At 31.1% G+C, this 22234-nt stretch overlaps 1 protein-coding gene across 1 annotated transcript; it reads right to left on the bottom strand.

Annotated features, from left to right (window-relative positions):
• Positions 1 to 187: 187 nt before the first annotated feature.
• On the bottom strand, positions 188 to 21489 carry LOC148617452 (palmitoyltransferase ZDHHC1-like). The gene is made up of 13 exons (XM_088585145.1): positions 21337 to 21489; positions 13788 to 13971; positions 11688 to 11860; positions 11271 to 11372; positions 10105 to 10229; positions 8631 to 8654; positions 8095 to 8121; positions 7441 to 7569; positions 6978 to 7081; positions 6244 to 6284; positions 4375 to 4483; positions 3811 to 3973; positions 188 to 3438 (listed from the first exon to the last, which is right to left on the bottom strand). Exons 2-13 carry the CDS (start codon positions 13956 to 13958, stop codon positions 2771 to 2773), a joined length of 1836 nt encoding a protein of 611 aa, XP_088441271.1. The 5' UTR covers positions 13959 to 13971; positions 21337 to 21489; the 3' UTR covers positions 188 to 2770.
• Positions 21490 to 22234: the final 745 nt, after the last annotated feature.

Raw genomic sequence — 22234 nt, forward strand, 5'->3', positions numbered from 1 at the left:
ACTGTTTGAAGAAGTTGATAACCTTGATAGAATAAAACTTATATTTTAAGGGATCATTATTATTTTACTATACATGTATATGTAATAGACATGTACTATGCTTTTCACCTTTTGATATTTAAGAACCTCCCTTGGAAGGTCACTAAAAGATCTCTTGACTATCTAGCCAAAAATAGACTATAATATCTAACATTTCAAGGGTTTTATTAGAAAAACTTACCATTTTCATTAGAACTTTGACTTTTAACATGTTAACAATAACTTGCATTTAATGCAAAACACAATCAGAGATGATTTATATAATAATAAAACTTAAAACTTGGACCATAAAATTATACAACGAAGTGATAATAAATACTAAAATAATGACACAGATACCAGCCTACCATTATTGTAAGGAAGGTGACAGATAAACAACTCAATACCGGCCTACCATTATTGTAAGGGAGGTGACAGATAAATAACTCCATATCAGCCTACCATTATTGTAAGGGAGGTGACGGATTTTTTATTCATAATTTTCTGCCAAAAGAAAACATTATACACTTTGTGCAATAAATAGAATTAAAAGTTAAAGGTATATTCTTCAAGATGTGAATTCAATCAATTGACTTTTCTTCTTAATACAGACTTTTATGACAAAAAAAAGTTTTTTCTTCATGTTTAGCAGGTTTGGGGTGCCATTTTACAATACATTCAATATTTTTTTAAATCAAAAATTCATTTTTTTATAGAAAAAAAGTCAACTTTCTTATATTAATTTAGAGAGCGATTTCTTGATATCACAATTTTTTTTATCATAATAAAAATACATTGAATAAATAGTGAAAAGTAAACAGCAGTTATTTTGGTCATGAAATAACACATTAAAAGTAAATCAATCTCAGCATTTTCTGTTGTGTTTAGAACAAAATTACATTTTTTTTTATAAAATGCACCAGACACTTGATATCAATTGACAATAATATTAAAAATGTGACAAATTGGACCTAAAACTCAAGTTTTCAGATACAGAAAATAGTAATTGAAATGAGAGGAAATAAGTGATACAAAATTATAATGATAAATAAAAATATCATGCTGGAATGTTACCAATGAGACAACAAAAAATGTATCTAAATAAAACAATAACAAAAAAGCACTTAAAAACTAAATGGACAGCATCATTGCAGGTAAGGGCTGTTCAAAAATTAACTGTAGCAATAGGGGAGGAAAATAGATATAAACCAGTTTCAGAATCTAGTGCACTGTAGGAAACAATTTCCTAAATGTACACCAAAATGACCTTACTGACTTAGAGTTTAACATTACTGGTAAAAAAAAAATTGTTTACACACGAAGTACCAGTCAAACATTTTACACATAACGGTAATTCCAAAGTTTCTGAAACAGTGCATAGAATAGATCACACATTGTAAAAAAACTATCAAATCCAAGAATCCTTTAGCTGCCTTACATGTGTGATGCATTATGGGTATTTAGTAAGTAGAAATAAAATGTTGATCTTTAATCCAACTGAATAAAATGTTTCTAATGAACATGTCTAATGATGGAACAACTCTTATTTTAAAATAATTAATAAACTATAAGTACACTGAACCTTAACAGTACTAACAGATCTTAAGATAAGTGCCTGTGACACCGTATACATGGAAATCTCAACGAAAAATGATCATAACCTGTTTCATAGCTTAGAGAACATGATCTGCATAAACAGGAATAGATATTAAGATGACAAGTACATAAATCCAGCATTATTCACAAGTTTTCAATAAATATCTTTTTAAACTGAAAAAATTATGTTCCTAGGATTATTGAGTGGATGCAGTAGTATTGTCTTTTTAAAACTTAAAGAAGTTCATGTTACCACATTATATTTACATGCAGATTAAACTTCATAATATTTCTGCAAAATTCCGTCTAACAATGAGCAAATTCTAAACATAACATTTAAGCTAACCCCACCTTTTCTTGAGTTTCAAATACATGTATACAGATAAGTAAACACATGATATTAAATAAGAAAGTACAACAGAAAAATACAGCAACCAATTTATAACCTAAATAAATGAAAGTGAATTAAAAATTATAATCTATATATGTGCCAGCACAATTTTAATGATAATACCTGCATCACTGAATATTGTGTTTAAAAAATTAAAGCTATTCAAATCTCACATTATAAAATCCATTCATAAAATGCACAAAAATAGCACAATCCTCATGTAACCTAATATCTAATGTAAAAACAGCCAAGGAGAATGATACTTTATTTATACAGTTATCTTTTTTCAAAAAAAAAAAAGAAAGTTCATTCCAAAATTTAACATGAAGTTGCACATATTGTGGTGCTAGGTATACCTCTACTTGAGCAGGAAAATGATATTGGACAGCAACTGAAATTGCTGACATCATTTCCCTCATCTATTTGAAAGCACACACACAATTTGAAATTGATCCATCCATTTGGAGCCAAAATAATAAAACTGAAATTCTATGAAGGGACGAGGTAATTCAAATGTACCATTTGCTCATTAAGTTAGGGTATAACAGATAAAATGTCATGGAATTTCAGTACAAGCTTAATTAGATCTTGATCAAAAATGAAACAGAACACACTTGAACAAAATGATATCGTGGTTGGTCTGATATTGGTTACATTAAGTGCAGAAAAAATGAGTTGTTTTACTACTCAGGCTCTTAGAAATACAGAATATTTCATAAGTAAAAAAAATTGGTCCCTTGCAATGAAATATAAACAATTAAAATATCACAGTTCAGTATCTGCCCCACTACCTTCTGGCACCTGAGATAATTTCTGGGACATTGATAATGTATTATTATTATTGTAATAGTCTGGATACCTAGTTGTCAAGTATGTATCATCTGACCTCATTGAACTTGGTGGTCGATACGACAAAGACATATCTTGACTTGCAGTCAGGGGACCCAAGTCTAATCGTGGCACTTCTGGTGGGGGAGTTTCTAATTTTGGCAAATCACGTTGTTGCCGGAGTTTTAAAACAACCGGGGTTACTGGCATTCCATCTGCATAATCCAGAGATCCATCTGGGTTATATTTAGCATCAGAGTTAACTGTCAATAAAGTTGTTGCATTTAAATTGTCTTCCATATTTCTATTTCTAGATTTTTTCCGTTTCACCTTTTTACTTCTTCTTAAAGAATCTTGTGAAATGATCCCTGAATCAGGACTATCATCACCTTTTAAAGTTTGTCTTTGTGATGTATTCCTCATTGCCAGAGGTCGCTGATATCGAGGCTTGACCTCATGTAATGATTCAGCTGAATCAGAATTATATTCATGTGACCCGCCCACTGCTGTGATTGGCACTAAAGGGGGTGGAGATACTTTAATGGGAGTTCTGATTGGTAGCTCTAATTCAATATTCTTTGCTGTTGTAGATAACTGTGGATTATCTACAAAATCAAAGTACAAAAAATGAAACTGTTTTAAAGACAAAATCAAAATCCGACCCATTACTAGTGCAATTATTAGGTAAAATTACAATATAGGTCAACTTTTAAGACGTTTTCACCCAACATGTTTCAGTTCTGAGTAAGTGATGGTACGTTTAATGAAATTAGCAGTTGAAATTAAAGTCCCTACACAATATTGCATATTTTCAAAAAGATTAAGACAAATGACACCCTCCTTTCTGCCTAATCGAGTAATATGATTTATCTAAAGTATGTCAGAATTATAGTGGTCTGGACCTGTTTCATCGGAAAATATCCAGTTGATCAGGTAAGTTTAGCCAAGTATTTAATTTATTGTAAAAGATTTTTTACCATCAAAAGGTATCTTTCTGTCTGTTTCATCATCAGAACTTCTATGTGTTGGTGCCTTGTAAGATTTTTTCTTCTTTCTTTTCACTTTTTTAACTGTGACTTCATGATCTATTGATGCAAGTGGTGTTTTCCTCAGACTGCCATCCCTGTTAACTTTTTGTGCCTGCAATAAACACTTTTTTTCTAAACTTCTAAATTTTAAGCTTAAAAATCATTTTCATTAAAACAAATCATATAATTTTAGTAACATTGTAAATCATAGCAATACTACATGATACTGTGAAAAAAAATCTAAACTGCTGAAATAAATGCAATAATTTTATTATATATCAGGGTTCATCAGTTTGATGTCCAGTCTTCTAATTCAATCAATCTTCATCAGTAAGAAATACATATATTCATACAATCACATAAGTGACATGAAAATATCAAGTGGTACATTATCAGATGGTATAGAACTTTTTTTTAATCTGTATACAGTAAAATAGCTTATTTGCTCCAAAATTTTAAAGCTTTAAACTTCATATTAACACTATTTCCGCATAATTATAAAATACTACATACATTATTATTAGTTTCCATCTGTCTAACAGGGCTCGCTGAAGGCGGAGGTGTCTCCCCAGATGTATCCTCTTGTTGTTTATACTCTCTTTCATCTTTGAAGGATGATTTTCTACAATACAATTGTATGTAGTGTCACTCAAAAAGCTAGTAACCCTACTATCAAAAAAATTTAAATAAAAACAAAATGAAAGTTCAGATTTTTTTTCAAACAATATTGTGGTCATTGTTTTCATTTTGTGATTAATAACTTTTTGTTACTTTTTCTGTGTGTCTTGTCTATAAACTGTCTTTGTCCTTTAATTTATATCAAATTTCATAAATGCATTTTTAGGGTATTGTATTTCACTTGTTTCCATTTCAAGCCATATTGGCAACAAACACTTAAACGCTTTTAAATTTTCTGCATTTGTAACTTTTTACCCAGTGAATTCTCTGAAAGCCTATCAATTATCATAGATACCAATATGAAAAAATGCCAAAATTCGAAAGCTTGAAATTGAAATTTTGAAGAAAATCTAAGGGAGCCTATGCCCATTGATATAAATAATATCTTTCATGGCATTTGCTGAAAGTGTTTTTTTTCAGTAAAAGCATGAAAACCTGAAAAACCAACCCAATCTTTTATGAAAAAGTCACACCAATCAAAAACCTGAAATAAATTTTATAGAAAACAAGTGGGAGCCAAAGACCATGGGTAAAAAGAATACCCAAAAATTTTGGAGCATTTTTCAGTTAGAACCTCAAAACAGAAACCTACCCTGTTTTTTCAAATACAAAAAGTCCTATAAAAACGAAAGATTCAAAATTAATGTAATGGTAAACATAAAAAGCTTTCCTCCATCAATATGAATAATTGGCCACAGTTTTATGTAAATGATTTGAAGCTTTTTGGAGTTAAAATATAAAGCATCATGGACGGAAGAACAGCTGTATACTACTGATGGGCATATAAATAAAACGAAGAGAAATACCAATTTTTGTCCGCAAGATAGATATTCAATACCTCACAAACCAACTTAATTGAACCAAACCACTTATTTCCACAATTGAAAGGACCTTCACAGTATGCGTAATCAACAATTCAAATTTCTTTTCAATGCAATAATTGTTTGAGATTTAAAAACAATGAAGGCTGACCAATGGTTGTTACTGTGTTATATACAGTCAAACCTCAGTAGCTAAAACACCAAGGGACCATTGAAATGTGTTTGAGTTATTGGGAAATTGAAGTTCGTATATTTCTGGATTTTTTTGTTGCTGCTCAGAGTTCGACTTTATTGTTAGAAATTGCTTACTTCCTATGAAGTTGTTTAGTTCATGGATCTTTTTCATTCGCTTTCGGAAGATTATGTTGATTTGTGGACATTCAAAATGATGTGTTCGCTTTTAAAAACGTCAGAGTTCAAGTTCCTCGGTCAATAATTTGTTTTCATCTGAATTTCTTTCATGCTTTCATTATACCGACTTCGGAACATTCTCAAACTTCAATCAGTACTATGTTTAGATCAAAACTACCTAATTAGTGACAACTTGAATATTACCTGTAATTAACTGAAATGACACTGATTAATGATAGGGTTTCAGTTTTTTACACCTTTTATTACCCACGCTGACAAAATGGCTGACGAGTTCGAGTTAGTGAGGGTTATTCTCTAAGATTTACTACTGAATGGACCGACTAGTCGGTTCGAGTGTTTGAGAAATCCATGGTTATTTATATTGATTACATAGGAGAAAATTTTTGTACTTTGAATTGTGTTTGAGAAATCCCGGGTGTTCAACCCATCCCAGTTCGAGCAAGTGAAGTTCGACTGTATTCAAAAATTACCATCTACTGATATTAACGCTTTTCATATAGTTAAAACTTACTTTACTATTTTTCTGGAACCTCTTGGTCCAACTCTATTCAACTGTGAAAAAAAAAATTAAATATCTGTCTGATGCACAGAATCTCCTAAAAACTTCCTGTTTACACTAGAATTTTAAACATACTGCTTTTCATCTAAATCCAGCTTTTCACTCATTTCTACCTATTTTTATATTTTTTTCGTTATATTTTTATACTAATTAAATAAAATGCTTTCATCGTGAAGCTTGATACAACCATGTAGTTTTAGAACAGGTATGGACAAACCATTCAAGGTTGAGCTTGGTATAGCTGTGAATTTTGATTCGGATTAAAGATAGGATAAGAAATTGACCAGAATCAAAGTAGCCCTTCATTCTAATATGGTTCTAGTCATAACCTCTCAAATCAATCACAGCCTTCCTTTAGATTTATGGCACCTTGTGTTATAATTTTAAAGAGATCAATTGGCTTTTACTCTTATTATTGTCTGGACATCATGAAAATGTTTGTTTCAAACTCTTTATTCCTAAACAGCTCATGTCCCAACCTCCAAAATCAATCCCAGCCTTCCTTTAGGTGTATGGCACCTGGTACAATATCATAACGATATGAACACATATACTAGAGTAATTGTCTGGACACAGTATGTTTAAAACAATGGCAGTAAGTATAGCTGTAAAATTTGCAGTGGGTGTATAAATTTTTTAATTATTATTTTGATGGTTTGGACTTGTGGCTAATTTCAAAGACTTACAGGTAACTTTTTCCTCCTACTCGAGGTGATAGGAGGTTTAACCGCCTCTACTTCCTTCTCTCTTTGTTTTACTATGTAATCATAGGTCGTCATTTTGTTGTACACTGCAATAAATTGAATCTGAAACTGTACTAATATAACAATAAATAGAACCTTAATGTATATAAATTTCATCAGAAAGAATTCATGAATGCAGAGAATGATCTAAGCAATAGATATAGTTTAACTGTTTATATATATTTTGTTATCTTTCAGATCATTAAGTTATGCAATATTTGTTCTATGTTGCAAGCCATAAGAATCATAATTTATTATTTCTTCATTTAAAAAAACAATGTTATTAGGCATGAACACTACTAAACACAAATATAAAAAAACACTGCAATGAAAGAAGAAATTGTCTATTTTTTCTCACTCTAATTTTCTACTTTATTTGTGTTTTGTTAACATAACCTGTACTTACTTAGGTAACAGTGGAATGCAAACAAATGAATCAGTAATGCCAGAGATGCCAAGAGTAAGAAAGCTGTGATACCAAGTAATGCTGCCCAACCACCGTCATTTGGTATTTTTATATGCATGATTTTAAACTCTGAAAAAAAACCCAAAACGATGAATTTAACTTATCATTATCACTACTGATGCTTTTGGTACCAGCTCCTGGTTTAGGAAGCTGTCTAAGTTGCACATATACTTTTATTTTCTAGTCCATGACTGTTTTTTTTTAATCTTATTTCTTTTTTTCAATGCTTCTGACATTGGCAGACTTTTTTTTAATTAAAAAATGAATAGCACTTAGTCATCACATTCCCAAAAGTGTTGTCCAGCTTCCAAGAGCACTCTGTATTTTTTCTATCATAAACATGAACACATTATTATCACAAAGTCATTAACAATAGTAATTACTGTCAATAAAAATACATATAAATTCTAAATAAGGAAATATAAAATATCAACTATATTTCTTTAATGAAAACAGTTTTCTAACTCACTGCCTATTATTTTATGTTTACGAGAACAGGTACCAGATAATAAACCAGGCTACAGATCAATTATTAAGATCTGAGCCAATAAATCTAAGATTTTAATGGAAACAGATCAATAACATTCTACTCACCTGGTGAAATTGATGTCATGTTTGTGTCTGAAATTTGCAATTAAAAGTTTCGAATCAATATCAGTTCATAATCTACTCAATAACTTTATATAGTAAAATTTCAATTTGATCATTAGGAAAATTTACATGAGCTCTTTCAAAGCGATTCAAAATATTAAAAAATAATTACATACAATTACAATCTTTTCTTAGTAGGTACCCTACTTCAAATATCATGAAATTTCTCTGATAGATTTCACAAAAGGAAAAGGCAAACTGCCAAAGCATAATGTATACTCTCTATTTGGTATATTTATAGACAAAATATATGTGAACAGCTGCTCAAAAGCATATGGTACATTTCCTTTTTTTAGTGTTTTATATAAATCATTCCATAACAATAAAACTGAAAGCAATGATGTTAAAGTGTCTATCTACCAAAATTGAAGAAATCACATTCAAAACATAATTCATAACCTGTGCCCACAAATGGAAAAGAAGGTCTAAAAGAGCATTTACTATCCTGACTATCACTAACTGATTTTATGAATATCTACCTGATCCTCTTGCACTCCATTTTTCTGAAAATAAAAAATCATTAATTACTACAGGTACCACTACATTCTAAATTTCAAAGGAAAAATTAGCCATAACTCATGAAAGTAGTGCAACTTCAACTGTATTTAATGGTCCCATGCAACTTGTTTTAGTTAAAAAAAACATAAGGCTTAGAGGTTCTTTCAAGTATCCTCTATAAATACTAAATATGAGAGGCTGTTTAATTATTTTCAGTAAAAAATCAAAAGTGTAATAGAGGGCCTCATAGACCAGAGGATACCCAAGACTGGTCCTGGGTGCAAAGTATAGAAAAAGGGAAGATTTATCCCGTTTTCTATATTCTAAGTGTTCTCAACTCTAATTACTATAAGTCAGTGTTAACCTTTAATATTCTTTATCTAAGATTTATTTGAAGTTTTCTTAATATAATCAACCACATCTATTATTAATCCCACTGATATTACTAAAAGCTTTTATGGATTTTTCAGCTTTAATTACAAACTGTTTTTCAAACATTGCTTCTTCAATCAGAAAATGGGAAGACATATAGATTATACAACTGACCTACATCTTCAGGTTAATTTTTAAACACTAATTATCTAAGAAATTTAACTAAGAAAAATGTTATAATTTTGTTTTAAAGTATTACGAACATGTTTTGGGACAAAACCTGTTTTTTCTCTACTGTTTTACATATAAATTAAAAATAAACCTACCATATTCATGTAACAAAGTAGAAATGTTTTGATTCAGCACATACAATGTATTTTGGTTGTATTTTCAGTGACAACAAGGGCTAGTTAACTTTTGTTAGTGTTACCCCAATGATATCCCAGTTCTAACTGAATAATCAATAATGTAACAAGTCTCATCTCAGGCTAATTTACATTTATTTGATTGAAAACTAAGTAGGTGTGCAAAATATCTCAAAAGGAGTTAAAAAAAAAAAACAGAGGTCATTGCTTATAATTTACATTACTGTCTGGGAAAAACAATTCAAATGCCTCACAATTAATTATATTTTGCTCTGAATATACTGGTACATGGTCAGTGTTACTTCTTGCACATATACAATGTAATTTAAACAATTCAATGAATTAAAAAACTGATTTTGGTTGACAAAAAATTGTATTTTGATGATATCCTAAACAAGTCACCGTAAATTTTTGTTATATAGTATAAATCAAGCATATAAACACCTCAAGCCTGCAGTAAAACACACATTTCAAATGCATAAGGATCCCAATTGGCCTAGCATTGACAGGAAGTACAAAGGTTTCCAAGAAGCATCCATAGATTTGGGATTTAACTAATTTCACAAGTTTTGGTGGTTTTCCTCATAGCCCTCAGTGCCCTTGTGAAACCAGAATCAGCTTATAAAATTATCATAAAATTATATTTTTACACTAAAAGGCCTTTGGATTAGCACTTAATAAAGAGAGTTTCTTTTTTATCATTTTCAAAAGTACCTACTTATATATGGATACAGTATTTTGCCATCATCTTTGTCTGTAAAGTAAGCAATAAACTCTACCATACACACAATAAACACCAACAGAACACCAATCATTCCAGTCACTAATACTGACAGAAACCAACTGAAAATAAAAACTATCAATCAGAATTGAGAGTGATCTTAGCCATTGACCTGCAATTAAATTTCGTGTTAAAAATCCTGCCAACTGCGCAAATACATAAACCTTATCAGGGGAAGCAAAAATTATTTTGTGGAAACTAATCAATTATGTACAAAAACAGCATGTTCTATCCATCCCTGATAAGCAGGGCCTCTTTACACAAAAAGTAAGGAACAAGAATGCATAATTACATACTTCATACTAGCAAAATAGCTATGATATTTATTATATGTGAGACGTAATGAAAATTAATGTAAAGGTTTTCCTTTTTTATCTTTTGGCTCATGGCTTCCTTTTTTATCTTTTGGCTCATGGCAGTCTTTCCTGTCACCTGCAGAAAGTCAATTTTATGTGTGATGTTCCACTTTCCCAACAAGGCGAGTAGAAAACTCTGATTTCTGAAAGGCTTCATGTATCATTTTATGGAAAACAGACCTTTATTAAAGGCAAGTTAACTTTCATTTTTCAAGTTTTACAGTGGAAAATTATGTTTTCAAAAAACCTAAAACACTGCATTATAACAGTTCAGATCAATATTGAAACATTTGTTAAAAAGATTATTTTCATTTGAAAATTTGGTACTTCAACCTTCATCAGTAGGATCTTCAAACATTTCAGAAAATATGTACTGGTACATGTAATTTTTTGATATCAAAAGGACTGAAAAGAGACTGCAAAATAATAGTTTGCATATTATTGCTAGCAAATAAATTTTTCCTCAGAAATAAATAAGTATGAATGCAGGTCAAAATTCATATACAGATGTGGATGCATATGAAGATAATGAAGAATACATAAGTCCCACAGTGATATTGACCAATTAACTTGTACATGTAAATCAACAGGGTCTGCATATTTGAAAGCAACAAGTAAATATTAATGTTTTTTTAAAGACAGAAGAATAGAAAGTATTATTGAGAGCATAGACAAGACATGATCAAAATAATCAGCGGTATAGGAGTCTAGAGTAACAAAATAAAATAATTCTGCTTAACAACTTACTTATAGTTCCTGCCACCGACACAGTTGTTTAACCATTTACAATGATGATCAAAATCTGACACACATTTGTTACAGGCACTACAATGTTTTGATTTGTTCCCACTGAAATTTAAATAAGCAGTAATTAACAACAACCAGAAAAGAATCAGTTTACATTAAACAGTATCAATATCAAAGATCCTTTTAGACAGTGTGTATAACATCCACTGGCCAACTCGCCAAAGCACAAACAAGTAAAAATTTCAATTGGCTATTGGTAAAATTTGAGCACTAGCCAAGGTGGCAAGTGATTTTCCAGCAATATTTTAATGACCCAGAACAATACTGAACATTAAGTACATAAACCAAGCTGGCAAGTGAAATTTTACTTGGGTGAGTCGAAATGGAAATTTACTAACTGACTTGACATGTACTTACACATCTACTTCACAGATATAACAATGCATGTTTTCTATCACATGTCGATGTTTCTTCCTGTCAAATCTAGCCTGGCTTTTGTTATTTTTTTGTATAACAGCTGGATCAGCAGGATTTATTGAACTGGCCACTATGTGAGAAACTACATGTGATAGTAGAGCTATTCCAGTTACCTTAGAAAAGTTAAGAAAAACAAAAGGGCCTACAACAAATGCACATATTATTCTGGTTCTATTTAGGAACTATTATTGTCTCTTGAATTTTTTCTAAACATGTAATTGCACTTCATGTTTTAACTTATATTCTAATTAATAGTTAATTGCATTTTCCTGCTGCTCCTTTGTTTTGCTAAAAAAGTGATAGTAAGTTGTTACAGTGCTACATTGTTTGGATATTCTATAGAGGTAAGAGGTATCACCCATCTGGACCATGCTCCCAGTTTTTAGTGGAGTCTGAGTTGCTCATAAACTTTTGACTTTTTGTACTTATTATTTTGTTTATTTAATGAATGTATTCGATTTCTGAATAGTTTATATGCTATAACCTAATTTGGATCCATTTACGCTGAATAATCTGTGAAGCGGATTATGTTTCAGTGTAAACGAACCCAAATTAGGTTATAGTGTATAAACTAATCAGAAATTGAATACATTCATTATATTCTAATTAAAAATTTAAAAAATATTAAATATCCATCACTTTTATTAACACAGAGTAAATTGCAACTTTAATCTTCCCACCGTGAAGTAATTCTAGTAAACAAATTGGTCGCCATTTTAAAATCAGCGGCAAGATGCTGTCATTTCATCACTGGCAAATGTTCAGTTATTTTCCAAAATTGAAGACACAATTATTAAAGCAGGAATTTGACATAAATCGGGCGGACATAAAGTTAGTTAATAATTTATTGTCACAAAAACATTTCAACATTACAATGTGACTGAAAATGTTGTTTCAGATGTTAACAAACAAAAAGTAGTTCCGTAAAAGGTGGGCATGGCCTAAATAGCAAGTTATTTTATACAATTGAAACAATGTTGATTTTTGTCAACAAACCAATCAAATGGCAGGATTCTCATCAAATTAAAATATTCTAATTTGACTTTTTGTACTAATTTAAGTTCTTTGTTGTGCGTGCCTGTTTTCCCTGTCTGGTCTTTGTACCTTAAATGCGTTCTTTTGATTTCTGCTAGAATCTTGGTTCCCTTGATTACTCTTAAAGGTCATAACTCATGAGTGTAAAAGCAACATGAAGTTGCAAGTGTTGTCATGCTATTGATACCCCTAATTGTACAGAATGTTGTCATCAGAGAGCATCAAAAATCACTTACAAGATATACTTCATCTATATAAAGCCACATACCAAATTTTTTATGACAGAAAATTTTCTCTATCATTCCACTTAAGTGAAAAATGGAAAAGTCCCATGAACACCTTCATAACGTAATATATCCACATCATAACAAAATATCTACTGCATATAATGTTGAAAGAACCGCGTATAATGACAAATGCACTGCGTATATCCAGTGAATTTTCCACTGCATATATAAAACAAAGTACTATGTATAAAGTTGAAACTACTGCAAATAAGGTGTAAAATACTGCGTATAATGTCTTTCCTCATACTGTGAAATCTACTGCTCATATTTGAAAATGTACTGCGTATAACATGAAATGTACAGCGTATATTGCAAAATGCACTGCGTATAACGATATATGTACCACGTATAAAGTAAAATGTACTGCGTATACCCAGTTTTGTATTGCATATACTGAAAAATGCAACACATATAATGACAGTTATACTGCACATAAAGTTATATGCTTCGCGTATAATGAGTCCACGACCATGTATAATGTGAAATACACTAGGCATACCATAAAATGTACTGTGTATAACGAGAAATGTACTGCGTATATAGAAAACCATCAACAAAAGACAGTTGTGGCGTTCCACAAACACCAAATTGGGGTTGTGCATATAAAAATTATACCACTTAGAATGTTTCATGAAATACTAAATATGTCAGCCTCAGGTTGTAAAAATGAATTGAAAAAAAAGGTAACAACTTAGTTTTGTTGTTAACAAAAGGATACAATATATCCTGCTGGCTGCCAGTTGGTAGGTAAAGCCGGTACCATGGTGGTAAAATAGATAAGGGAATAGTAAAATACAGCAAACCAGGCAATAACCTGAAGAGGATGTATGGGGCAGCTCCAGCCATTTACTCTAAATCGGTGGTGGTATTCTGTGTCATATGGTGCCATTATCTTCCCTTATCTACAAAAAAAAAAGATATCAAAAAATTTTGCACATTTTTTAAAAGTGTTTCAAATGCTTCTCAATGATTTGTTTGAAATATTTTGCTGCTTAACATTCGGCATCTGCCATGGCAGTAATTTTAGCGATTTTACCATGAGTTAGACAAAATCATGGGTAAATACATATATATCTTAAGGTTGGAGGTGCTTATTTCTGCCATGCAACAAAAAATTCTTTTCATAGAGAAGAAAGTTACAATGTACATATCAACACAAACTTCTTTGTCTGAGTTACCGATGAACAAGCTCATGACTTTGGCATATTATCAAAATTCATGTGAATACAATATAATGATCAGTTTGAGTATGTCAGTATCCATTTACTTTTAAGAAGAGAAAACTCTTCAATTATAAGTACAATAAAAGTTGTACCCCTGCACTTTGGCCCAATTTAACATGATCATATCTTAACTTACTTTACATATATATTAGATGTACATTTGTTCCTAAATTTTTATAACAGTACGTTGTTAAGTAAAGTATCAATAACTAATTCATTTAATGAGGTCACACCAAAAGAGTATATACAAATGTATGTGTACCTGTACTCACATTTTATAAAATAGAAGACCAAGAAACAAAATAACACTATGAAGTACCCTGAAGCCATTACCAGTAGATACAATTAGCAATATTTAAATAAAAGAGTTTATGAATTCAACTCTGTTTATTGGAACAATACCAAATGTTGGAGAACTAAATTAGAAGCTATTTATATTATCTTATAAATTAATCTCTGCAGTTCAAGGCTACAATAGTACGGTACTATCCAGACTTGTGACAGATATGGAATTAATATGACAACTACATCATATGAATAAACCATCTAGATTTAACTAAAACGGTTTACTCTGAGGGCTGAAGCAAGTTACAACTAACATTAATACCTGTTAATAGACTGATGCCAAGCTCCACTGGCTAAACACACTTAATTTGAGCTAGTATTTTTATAATGCAAAATAATACTTTTAATTTGGTCTTTTAATCATGCTGCTGCATTTGGTGTAACACAGTTCCCAAAATATGAGAGCAACTCCAAATGACACAAATGGGATAAATCAAATAAAATTTCACTTCTTTTATTGCAGGGTAAAAACAATATGGCAAAACAAAGCCTCACGTTTTTCTTCTCGCCTGGATATAGCTGAAATATTGTTAAACCCCAACAATCAATCAATCAGACATATTTTTCTTGATTCCTCTGCCTCATGAAAATACAGTTGTACTTTTTAAAAAATTACATGTATATGAGTCTGGGTAAACCAAATACATAATGTACCCATCTAAACTGAACCAGTTTTCATGAGAAGATGAGAAGTAAGTTTATATCACATATAAATACATATACAAAGTGTAATATATACATGTATTCAGACTAAGGAGTACTCCTAGAACTTGATGCCATCAGCAAAGTTTTGCTTCATATTTTTTTAAATATTTTCTAAAAAAACAAATTCTGAATTAAAGTTGAGTTTATGTTTGCATGGTACATATGCCAATCCCCGCATTAAGTACATTTTAAGGACATTATAAATGACATGGACACTGGATTCCTTTTTATTTCCCTAAATTTAACTTTGATCAAATTCAAATTTTTTTTTTTTGTTTTCATTATACACCAGCATGGGAAAATGGCAATAAAAGCCATCAAATTATGCCTTTTCTCGCCAAATAATATCATTCGCTGCAGGCCAGTTCTCTAAATTTTCACTTGTAAAGACATGCATACTTAACATAGAAAATCCTACCAAATCTTATCTGTCAAATGACTGAACAGACCAATGTGGTTTTTAATTTAGAGGATGTGTCTTGTTTCTTTAAAAATTAAAAATTTTAAATATAAGCAAATCAAAATTTTCAATGACCCAAGAAATTAGAAAAAAAAATTATAACATCAAAGTGTATTTTGTATCCAAACCATAAGAACTAAAATAATACAAATTTTATGGTAAATACAAATCCCACACCTCTTAAATGTGAAAGTAAATACATGTAAGAAGTAAGTTATACTCACAAAACAACTTTGTATAGATAAAGGTACATGTACTCCTTGTAATTATTATTACTAGTATAGAAAAATCATTTTTGTACCCTTAGAATTTGTCCAGGTGACTCACAGTAAAATCTTAAACATATAAATCAATAAATCATGTTTGTCCATAATGAGAAAATAAATATGGTATTCCTGATGTGTTAATATACTAATTAAGTACAGAGCATGTACCTTTGTAATTGGATAGGTACAATGTATAAAGAGACAGGACTAAAATAGGATAATTCCACATGATATTGTCAGTATTTAAATCAAAAACAACTTTTATTCTGTTTATCGGTAAACAAATTATTACCTTTTTAATTATTTTATTGTACGAAACTAGTAGTTGGTGTGTGACCAAATTTTCATTCAAAACTCTTAAGAAAATCTGATGATGACACAATCACTACCAATGCATTGTACATTTTAGGTAGGAGAGATAAAAAAAATATCCATCAAGAAGATCAAAAGAGTAATCAAGGGAACCAAGATTCTACAGAAATCAAAAGAATGCAATCTAGGGACGAAGACCAGACATGGAAAACAGACATACACAACAAAGAACATAAAGTAACTAAAATCATACATACAAAGTAACAAAAGCAAATGAGCAACTCAGACTCCACTAAAAACTGAAAGCATTGACCAGGTGCACCAGTAGCCTACTGTAGGGTAAGCATCCTCAAGAAATAAAGTTCAGATTACCAATAAACATGAACATGCTATGAACCAAAACCCTCACCTTTGTAGAGCCAAATATATGTACCAGATTCAAAATCAATCCATCCATTGGGAGTCAAGATGATTGCAACTAAATATCATCGAGATAGAATTCATCTCTGTGGGCCCCATTGTGGTAAAAATCCAATATGACACATTTGACATAACACACATTCAATTTATCACACAAAACTTAAATCCGAATTTGACATATTTTTTAGTTCCATTGTTGTATTTTCCAAAGTTAGGGGAGGGTTAAACGCTCACAAACATGTTTAACCCAGCCACATACATTTTTGTACTTTATGTGCCTGTCCCAAGCTAGGAACCTGTAGTCATATAATTGTCCTTTTTTTATGTTCATTGTTATTTGTTTTATTTTTTTTGTATAGATTACCGGTAGGTGGATTTTGTCTTTAAGACTAGTGTTTTTGATTTTGGGGTCTTTTACAGATTGCTTTATGGTATGAATTTAGCACATCATTGAAGACAATGTGGTGACCTGAAGAAGTTTGTTTGTTACTTGGTATTTGACGGATGACTGTCTCATTGGCAATCATACCACATCTTTTTTTTTTTAAATCAAATGCCAGAATGACTTTGCAGAAAGGAACCTTTGTCTGTTTTTCACATTGGAAATTTACAATTTTAATTTTTTTACTTTCAGTTTGCATATAAAATGACCTAAGGTCAGGACTTCTTCTAAGTAATAATAAATATGATCTGTTTATATGTCATTCAATTCAGCTGTATACATGTATCTTTCTCTACTGTTCCACAGGTTGTTCAATAATAGAGCTTGCCATAGATAAAATATAGCTATGACTGTATTATCCAAATCTAAGCATAGTTTTTATAAGATAGAAAAGGCAATCATTATCTCTTTGCCATTGGCATTTATGCTGTAACAGGTCAGGTCCACTAGAATATTTGTCCTGCAAAAGGTAGGAAGAAGATTGACTTTCAAATATTCTTGTTTTTTTTGTTGGACTATGCCTAACAAAACGTTACCAGAAACATCCTTTCTTACCTTCACAATCTTGGAAATCATGTATTTATATTTTAAATAGGTTTGAAAGTCTCGTCCCAGTTTCATTTTCCATACTGGAATTTTCATTGTAGAACGTTTTGAAATCCAACTACCGATCTGGATTTAATTGTTTTATTGTTCATATCATTCCTTACAAAACATGCTAATTTTCACACAGTTTCATGGGACTTCGGTTAAATTTATTTCTATTGATAATTTGGTAGAAAACCCAAAGCATTTCTTTTTATCTTCTTGTTTCACAACTGAACAGGAAATTTTTCATTTCAATGGAACATTTCTAAAGCTTGAGACAAGTTCGTACCCACTGCTACAATATGCATCAATAAATTTTGTCTTGATTTGTCAGTAAAAAATTTATAACTCGATTATTGATACTCTTGTCAGATCAACTTTTATTGAGAGACTGGATATTTTGAACAAGAAATCATTGGTTAAGTGGGACCTGGAAAAACAAAACAAAACAAAATGAAAATTCCAACTGAATGTCACTCCCTGAAATTTTCCAGTGCTGCCAAAAAGACATCAATTGGACAATTGTATCGGGAGAGGACTTCATAAGTGGGATTTCACTTGTGTCCAATCCTACTGCTTTATTTGCAATGAAATATGTTTGAACTACTGGACAATGCATTACAAGAAGCTTTGCTTTACTTAATCATATAAATTAATTTTGTTGTAATAAATTTGGTAAGGGGTAGAGGTCAAGGAGTTAAATATAGAAGGATTCGCATCTCGTAAATTATCGCATTATCTCGCATGGTGAGATTGCAGTATACTAGCCACAGCTACTTGTTGCCTATACAGTCAACATTAGGTCATATAAAACATTTATATTACAAAAGCAGGGGAAGCTACAACTATAAACATCCTTATATACACAGACCATTTTAATCAATTTAAAGCAAATTTTATGATGATCGTTTGGATTTTGAAGGAGTTAGAACTTTAATTTAGGAAGAAATGCCTTTCTCGAGGGCACGACTCTGGCCGCCATTTTTTTATATCAACAGTTGGTCAAATAAAAACGTTGATATCACACAAGAATGGGAGGCTACAGCAACAAGATTTCTGATATACACCCTCGGACCATTTGTGCTCAATTTGAAATAAATTTTATGATTGATCGGATTTTTAAGGAGTTTAAATTTTAAATGAGGACGGTGACCACCCTCGAAGGTAGGGTTACGCAGTCAGGAGTCAAAAGAAAGGCTTGTATAAACATTAATATAACCATGACAATTGATCTGGTTTGGAAAAAGGAGCTTGAATTTTTAATGAGGAAGGAAGTACGCCTTCGAAGGTGGGACCAGGTTGAAAATTTGATGGAGATTAAGGTCTCGAATATCGACGTACTGATCAAAACAAAACATTGAAAAAGTCTGGAAGCAACTTTCGGTGGGATATTTTAATTTGTTTTTCAAACCATATGGGTCAGAATACCTACACTTATGGTGATAAAATGTTGAAGCAATGGAAATCATCCGCCATTAAGAGGGCACGCTCAGCATCAACAAAATGCATCATGGGTAATCTCACTGTATATCACCCCACGCAACATATTTGTTATTGTGCAATGTAAAATTGTGCTAGAGTCCAATCCTTGCTATATATAAATCCTTGCAGAGGTATAGATTAAAATTCAATTTTATGAATATACAGCCAATCATTCAGTCAGCAGGCTGATTTCATTTTGTCCAAAATATTTAGTTTCTTACACATGCACATTGTAGCTTAAAAAAAAACAGAAACGTTTACCTCAATGAAAGAAAATAAACATATAAAAATGCCTGTTTATATATTGTGTGATTTTAAGAAGCATACAACATATAATTAAAAAAAAAAAAAAAACATTAGTAAATGATGTGAGCAGGCGTCCACTTCTCCCTATTGTCTCTCTGAAAGAGAAGTCATTTCTCACTGTTTTTCTCAAGTAACTTGAGACCTGTCGTTTACTTCTGGGATCTCAAGAGTACTGCATTACAATGCAAAATCCTCTATCTATTGCCTGCCTTCACATTTTATCATGTAGAACGAATTTTTGTCATTTTTATCACTATTTTTACCAGAGAAAGATTTTTGGCTTTTAATACTTGAAATCAAAGGCCTGTAAAAAAGACAAATAAAATCCATAAATTTGAATGGTAGACTTGGACCCATTCTCGTGAAACTACAGTCACGTGAAGAGACTTACATACAACATTTGAATAATATGTAATTTCAAGTATGGTGAGGCTCATGGTCTCTTACGGTTAAATATGCAATGCCTACTCCATAGTATGACAAATTTCAATCCTCTAATAGCAAGCACCGTGAAGCGGTGTGAGCTCTACGGTTATTACATGTACTATCTAAATTTCCTTAACTTCTCCAATATCCCAGCGAAAAAAAAAGTCATGACCCTGAAATAAAAAAAACTGACTGTCCTTACAGAGAAAATTCAATGTTTTCTTTAATCAAACAAATAAAATTAAATAGGTGAAAACCCATGTTTCAGTAAAAATAGCTGCATTTTTCTAATAGTTTTCGAGTCTTCCCTTTTCTTTTCTACTCATTAAAACAAGAGAATATTTGATGTGATTTCATAAAGTTCGAAAAAAACATGGGTATAAGTACGTGTACCTCAACTGTTGCCTTTGTCAAGAACCTAACTTGCTTTGGAAAAAATAATACTCTGATTGTATTATTCAAATCGGAGCATAAGTTTTCAAGCTTAGGTTTTCTAAGATATGAAAGGCAATCATTTTCTTTTTTAATATACATATATCCTGTCAGTTGGGTCCCAATTTTGTATACAATTTTTTGTATGTCACATGATATGTGCAAAATATTCCCACCATCTGAACGAGAACTGTAATACTTCTGGAATCTTTACAAATTCATTAATACTTCTGGTATCTTTACAAGTTAATTAGACCATCTAAATCTAGGGCTGCATGTAGGGGTTAAAAAATGATAAATTGAAGTGTTACCAAACATCAATTATTTTGTAAGTCTGATGGGGCAGGAATATTTTTTGAAAAAAAAAATTAATATGTTTATAATATTCATTTATTGAAAAAAAAATTAAAAATGATTCTACATTTCCCCCCATTATTTGACAAGGCAGATTTTTAATTCACTTGCTGTTGAAATATAAATAAATATTGCGCTTTGCCCAAAAATTTCTTATCCGACCCTCCCCCTTTTTGAATTTGAGTTTTGTGTCCTAGTCCTAGACTAGAGGCTGGGGGTTGGTTATGCTCACGGTGCTCGCTCATGTAAGCAATGAAAACTCCATATAAAAAAATGTTTTTGGAAAAATGGTACAAGAGACAAACCACCTTAAACATAAGCATATTTCTTAGTGGCATATAGGGGACGAACAATGCACATATATATTTTTGAGACTGTACCACTACCACTGACACTGTCATACCCTAGCTTGTCGCAGTTGTGGACATTTCAAGATACTGTACTGTCAAAAAGCCAACTGAATACAAATCAGCCGATTCTATATGGCATGTAAATACAGCACTTACCCTTACTGTCAAAGATATTATGTATTTTTTCGCCTCTTCATGTTGTCGTATCGAAAATTTGACAGTCCACCATTTTGATTCCAAGGTGATATGTCAACTATCCTTACTGTGTTATTGCGCGTTGGACTTACTTTTACTATTTGTATTATTTATATGCAATATTTATAGATTTTTTAAAAGATTGTTCTTTGATAATGCATCTTTTGTTGTTATTTCCCAAGAAAAGTAACATCATGCCATCTGTCAATGGACTATTTCTTTATTCACGGGAGATAACCCCAACAAACAAAGATTGCTGTTCAATCCAAAACGTAAAATCCTGCTGAAAAAAATCCTCTTGTTCCAAAACTAAATGTTTGCTTGTTTATTGATATAAACCCTTGTTTGAACTTGATTTTTTCATGTTTTCTTTTTTGATATACAAATAAAAAAAACTTTTCTATCTTAACTACATACAGGATAGATGAACAGCTGACAGAAAGAGTGGACTTGACATATCACCTTGGAATCAAAACACATCATGAACAACCAATATTAATAAATTACTTTTCAGATGACGTTTTTTCCCCACTCTGGAGTATATATTTGTAAGAAAAAAAGAACATCACACATCAGTTTAAATCATGACTTTGTAGGACTTCCATAAATGTCAAAATGTTTCAAAAGTACAATTTTATTAAACAGTAAAAATCTTGAAGGAAAAATTAAAAACACTCAAAGAAGTAAATTCTCTTGTAATATACTAAATAATTCAATACAACACTGTTCCCTATTTATGGATAATTACCTGTAAATGTTTTTAAAATACATTTAATTTCTAACCAATTTTCCATGCCATGCACTTTTATTGCCTTTGACAAAATTGTTACTTGAAATGACATCATAAATATCATTTTTT

This window comes from Perna viridis, chromosome 5 (genome assembly GCF_037379345.1).
Source record: "Perna viridis isolate PV_CMFRI_1.1 ecotype Kerala chromosome 5, ASM3737934v1, whole genome shotgun sequence".
NCBI lineage: Eukaryota > Metazoa > Mollusca > Bivalvia > Mytilida > Mytilidae > Perna > Perna viridis.